The sequence below is a fragment of the Zophobas morio genome, unplaced genomic scaffold, assembly GCF_036711695.1.
Source record: "Zophobas morio isolate AGI-343-1 ecotype UQ-CSIRO unplaced genomic scaffold, CSIRO_AGI_Zmor_V1 ptg000020l, whole genome shotgun sequence".
NCBI classification, from domain to species: Eukaryota; Metazoa; Arthropoda; class Insecta; order Coleoptera; family Tenebrionidae; genus Zophobas; species Zophobas morio.
In genome coordinates, this window is record NW_026972125.1 from 5,177,413 (window position 1) to 5,183,412 (window position 6,000).

General features: G+C 30.1%; 1 protein-coding gene across 1 annotated transcript; it reads left to right on the forward strand.

Annotated features, from left to right (window-relative positions):
* Positions 1 to 3,144: 3,144 nt before the first annotated feature.
* LOC135131358 (ficolin-1-like) lies at positions 3,145 to 4,251 on the forward strand. Its single transcript, XM_064059033.1, has 4 exons — positions 3,145 to 3,241; positions 3,292 to 3,664; positions 3,710 to 3,940; positions 3,990 to 4,251. Exons 1-4 carry the CDS (start codon positions 3,167 to 3,169, stop codon positions 4,154 to 4,156), a joined length of 846 nt encoding a protein of 281 aa, XP_063915103.1. The 5' UTR covers positions 3,145 to 3,166; the 3' UTR covers positions 4,157 to 4,251.
* Positions 4,252 to 6,000: the final 1,749 nt, after the last annotated feature.

Genomic DNA, 6,000 nt, shown 5'->3' on the forward strand with positions numbered 1-6,000 from the left:
TAACTGAATAATTTAAAAATTTAAAAGTGGAATAATTAAAAAATCGGAAAAGTTGAAATATAGAATACATGAAAAAGGGAAAAATTGCAATGGAAATTGTATTAAAAATTCGGAAAATTGCAAAGTTGCAACACGAACAAAAAAAAATCTAAAATTGTAAAACTGAAAAATCGTTAAAATTGAACGTTTAAACATTTGAAGGAGCGGAAAACTGAACAACTGGAAAATTGAAAGAACAATGGAAAAAATGCAAAATTATAAACAGAAACCGAAAAACGGAAAATATCGCAAAATAAAAAACGGAAATATGGCAAATTTGAGAAATTGGAAAAAAGAAAACTGACAAATTGATAAATCTAAAAATTCAAAAATCAAAAAATTATAAAACAGAAACGGAATAAATGGGAAAATTGAAAAATTAGACAACTGAAAAAATGAAAACCTGAAAAAGCTAAAAACTACAAAATTCTAAAATTGAAAAATCGACAATTGCATAATCTAAAATTGAAAAATCGACAATTGCATAATCTAAAATTGAGTAATTAATAAATCCAGATATTGAAAAATTGAAAAAGTGCGAAACAAATATTAAAAAAAAGTCGAATAATTGAAAAATGGAAAAATTCCACGATAGTAAAACCGAAAATTTGAAAATCGAGGAGAAACTAGAAATAAAAAAATCGTTAAATTCAAAAATCAAAAATTAGAAAATTGAAAAACTGGAAAATTGTAAAACAGAAACTGAAACAAATGAAAATTGGAAAAATCAAACAAGTTGAAAAATCGAACACCGAAGAATCGAAAAAATGCAAATTTATTAAAACAGAAACTGAAAATATCTGAAAATTGAGAAAACTGAAAACACAAAAATTGTAAAGTTAAAAATCGAAAAATGAAAAGTCTAAAATTGCTAAATCACAAAATTGAAAAATTAAAATCGGAACAATATCAATAAATCTGAACATTGAAAAATTGACAAATCGAAGGAATGTAAAATAGAAATAAAAAAAAAATCGAAGAATTCCCCAACTCTAAAATTGAAAAATTAAAAAATTGAGGAGAAGAAATTAGGAATTAAAAATTCGACAAGTCGAAAATCAAAAACTTAAAAATAGAAAAAGTGCAGAATTATAAAACAGAAACTGTAACAACTCAAAATTGAAAAATTGGATCATTAGAAAATCGAAACATGGAAATATTGAAAAATCGTAAAGTTAAAAAAAAACATGGAAATCGAAAATTTTTAAAATCCCGAAAATTGAAAAATTGAAATATAGAAGAACCGAAACTTGAGAAATCAAAAATCTAGAATTTTAGAAATCGAAAAACTGAAATATCGAAAAGTTGAAAAATTGAGAAATCGAAACATAAAACAGCCGAAAATTGAAAATTCTAAAATTTAAGAAACGAGAAAAACTGAAAATCGGGAAATCCAGAAGTCGAAAAATCGTAAGCTTATAAAATCGAAAAATTGAAAAATCAAAATCCTAAGAAATTGGAAAATTGAAACATCAAAAACCTGAAAAATCGAAAAATTGAAGAATTGAAAAAAACGAAACTTTGGGAAGAAATGGAAAAATAAAAAAAATATTACTTCAGAAATCGTAAAACTGAAATTAAAAACGTCAAAATTTGAAAAATTCATAAATTGAAAAATCGAAATATTTAGAAATCGTAACATTGAAGAGACTAAAAGTTGAGAAATTGTATCATTGAAACATCGGTGAAAAATTGCCAATTGGATTTTTTAATTTTTAAATTTTTCTATTTTTCAGTTGTTCGATTTTGATTTTTCAGAATTTCAGTTTGAAAAAATTTGTTCATTTCATTGATAAACTGAACAACGTAAAAAAAGAAAAAGCTCTGAAAGCTTGAAAAATTAAAAAAAAAATCGAAAACTTAGGAAACGGTAAAATTGAAAAAAGTGGGAAATTACCAAATCGAAAAATAAAAAAAATCGAGAAACTGAAAAAATTGCAAAACTGAAAAATTGAGAAATCCAGAAGTCATAAATTGAAAAATCGGAAAATTAAATAATCGGTTAATAGAAAACTGTGTAAATTAAAAATTTAAAGGTGGAATAATTAAAAAATCGGAAAAGTTGAAATATAGAATACTTGAAAAATGGAAAAATTGCAAAGTTGCAACACGAACAAAAAAAAATCTAAAACTGTAAAACTGAAAAATCGATAAAATTGAACGTTTAAACATTTGAAGGAGCGAAAAACTGAACAACTGGGAAATTGAAAGAACAATTGAAAAAATGCAATTGAGAAATTGGAAAAAAGAAAACTGACAAATCGATAAATCTAAAAATTCAAAAATCAAAAAATTATAAAACAGAAACGGAAAAAATGGGGAAATTGAAAAATTAGACAACTGAAAAAATGAAAACCTGAAAAAGCTAAAAACTACAAAATTCTAAAATTAAAAAATCGACAATCGCATAATCAAAAATTGAGTAATTAATAAATCCAGACATTGAAAAATTGAAAAAGTGCAAAACAAATACTAAAAAAAGTCGAATAATTGAAAAATCGAAAAATTCCACAATTGTAAAACCGAAAAATTGAAAATCGAGGAGAAATTAAAAATAAAAAAATCGAGAAATCCAAAAATCAATAATTAAAAAATCGAAAAAGTGGAAAATTGTAAAACAGAAACTGAAACAAATGAATATTGGAAAAATCGAACAAGTTGAAAAATAGAATACCAAAGAATCGAAAAAATGCAAATTTATTAAAACAGAAACTGAAAATATCGGGAAATTGAGAAAACTAAAAACAAAAAAATTGTAAAATTAAAATCGAAAAATGAAAAATCTAAAATTGCTAAAGCACAAAATTGAAAAATTAAAATCGGAACAATATCAATAAATCTGAACATTGAAAAATCAAAGAAATGTAAAATTGAAATTAAAAAAAAATCGAAAAATTCCCCAACTCTAAAATTGAAAAATTGGATCATTGAAAAATCGAAACATCGAAAAATTGAAAAATATGGAAATGAAAAATGTGTGATTTAAATGTCAATAATTGCAAGGGTGTATATTTTGAAAAAATAAAATTTGTTCAAACCCATATCGATCGAGTTTTATTTCTTTGACCTTTGCACAGTTGACCTTTATGTTATCGTATCACCAACTCACTCTTCTACACAGTCAAGTATGTGTGGTCAACCAGAATTCGCCTTCGTTCTGACTTTAGTCTTCCTCCTAAGTACGCCTGGAAAATGTATTGAGGTACTAAACCCATCAAAATAAACCTTCAGCCACAATTTCACTATTTTCAGTTCACGAGTGTCTCAACTACCCAGCCTCCGGGTACCGAAAGTGAAAAAATAGCAGAGCTCAATTCCCGTTTGAGCACCTTGGAAACTCAAATTCAGAAACTTCTCAACAACCTCAACCCATCGTTGCCGAAAAACTGCATCGACGTAAAAGAAAACGGAAACCATGTGACTGGAACTTATGTTATTAGCCCGAAATCCACCCCCTTTACGGTCCTCTGCGACATGAACACGCGAAATGGTGGATGGGTGGTTTTCCTGAACAGGTTCGACGGTTCTCAAGACTTTTACCTGTACTGGGACAACTACAAAAATGGGTTCGGGGACTTTGGCGGGGAGTTTTGGTTAGGGCTGGACCATCTACATGAAGTTACAGGTAAAAAAAAAATCGGATGTTCTAATCCAACTAGTTACTACCTAGGTTCTGAGTATAACGAGCTACTGGTCGAACTTACGGACTTCAACAACAAGACGGTCAACGCTCATTACCACACGTTTCGGGTTGGAAACGAGGACGAAAGTTACATTTTGAAGTTGTTGGATGGGTTTACGGGTGACGCTAAAGATTCGCTGTTTTACCAGAAAGGAATGAAGTTTAGTACGAGAGATAAAGATAACGATAATTATAGTGGAGCTTGTGCCACTGAGTATAGTAAGTACCTATCACTTTGTAATGATTTTTGTGATAGAGTCAATTGTAGCTGGAGCCTGGTGGTACAATAGCTGCCTGTGGAGCAACTTGAATGGTCAGTACTTGAGAGGGCAGGTGAAACCGGAATTTAATCACAAGGGGATGATATGGTCGACGTTCCACGGGTCGAATTACAGTTTAAGGAAAGCCAGAATGATGGTCAGACCCAGGAAATAAGGTTTTTTCTCTTCTTTGTACTTGTTTTTAGTTATTTTTTGTCTTGTCCTCTTGAGTAATTCTCACTCATTATAATAAAAGATATGCAATCTTTAGGCTGTTTATTCAAGATTAATCGTTAACTGTTCACATTCGTCACACTTGTGTACAAAATTTTCTACATTTTCTTAATTCTAACGAACATAAATATTTCTTGTCCTTTTTGCAATTTTGATTGTAGTCAAAAGTGCCCCGCCCACCCACCTTTAATCCGCTTTGGCCACTAATTTTATTGGTTCTGAAGCAGGGATTCGATCCTATTTGATAAATAATAATAGGAGTAGAATCTAGGATTTTTTCTACTAATGGTTTAACAGATTTATCAAGACTTTAATAAGGTAATAACGTTGGTATTAATTAACAATATTAAGATTAGTCATTAGATTGAAGTGGGGGTGGGGGGCGGGGCTACTCTTGCTTATCTGACTGTATGTAGAGAAATGCTAAACTTAGCCCCGCCCACCTCTTTCTCTATTTCACTCAGTTACTTTAGTCACTGTAAAATGGGAATTCATTTCAATTTTGACAAGCGGTAGAACCTAAAGTTTAAAACAAAGTCAAGTGGCCTCGACCACCCACCCTCCGAGACGGAGGTTGGATTCTATTTTGATAAATAATAGAATCTAGGATATTTTTCGAAAAAAAATTACTTTTATTAAATTTTCATTTTTGTCAAATAACGTCTTGGCCATCAGTGTTTACATTTAAATAATAAAAAATCGTGTAAAGTAGACGCAATGAAGCACTATTACAAACGCCGCCTCTCTTATTTGGGCCAATGAGACGATTTATTAACGTGGAGTTTATGCGAATGGGAGGAGCATCGGTAATATTGCTTTTTGAATATGATTTTATTTTGACAAATAATAGAACCCATGATTTTTTTGATAAAATTTTGTTTTCATTAAATTTCAATTTTTTCAAATAACGACTTTGCCGTCAGCGTTTATATTTACTTAATAAAAAAATATATAAAATAAGGGATCATAAGGTACAATTGTAAGCAACGTCCTTTCCGTCCGTTTTAATAATAATAATAATAATAATAATTTTTATTGAAACAATTTTAATTAAATAAATTAAAAATATTTTTCGTCCCTTTCGTCCTTTTTCGTATTTTTTTCATCATTTTTGTTCTTATTTTCCTTTTTCGTCCTTTTCCTCCTTTTTCGTCCTTATTATCCTTTCTCGTCCTTTTTCGTTCTTTGTCTTCCTTTTCGTCCTTTTCGGCCCTTTTCGACCTTTTCGTCCTTTTTCGTCCTCTTTCGTCCTTATTATCCTTTTTCGACCCTTTTCGTCCCTGTCGTCCTTTTTCGTCCATTTTAGTTCTTTTCGTCCGTTATCGTCCTTATTACCCTTTTTTCGTTCTCTTTCGTCCTTAATATCCCTTTTCGTCCTTTTTCGTTTTTTTGGTTCTTTTCGCCTTTTTTCGTCCTTTTCTTCCTTTTCGTCCTTTTTCGTTCTTTTTCGTTCTTTTTCGTTCTGTTTATCCTTTTTCGTCCTATTTCGTCCTTTTCGTATTCGTCCTTTTTGTCCATTTTCGTTCTTATTTTCCTTTTTCGTCCTTTTCGTCCTTGTTCGTTCTTTTTCGTCCTTTCCGTCCTTTTTCGTCCTTCTTATCCTTTTTCGTCCTCTTTCGTCCTGATTATCTTTGTTCGACCTTTTTCGTCCATTTCGTCCTTTTTCGTCCTTTTCGTCTTTTTAGTCATTTTCGTCCTTTATCGTCCTTATTATCCTTTTTCGTCCTTTTCGTCCTTTTTCGTTCTCTTTCGTGCTTATTATTCTTTTTTGTCTTGTTTCGTCTT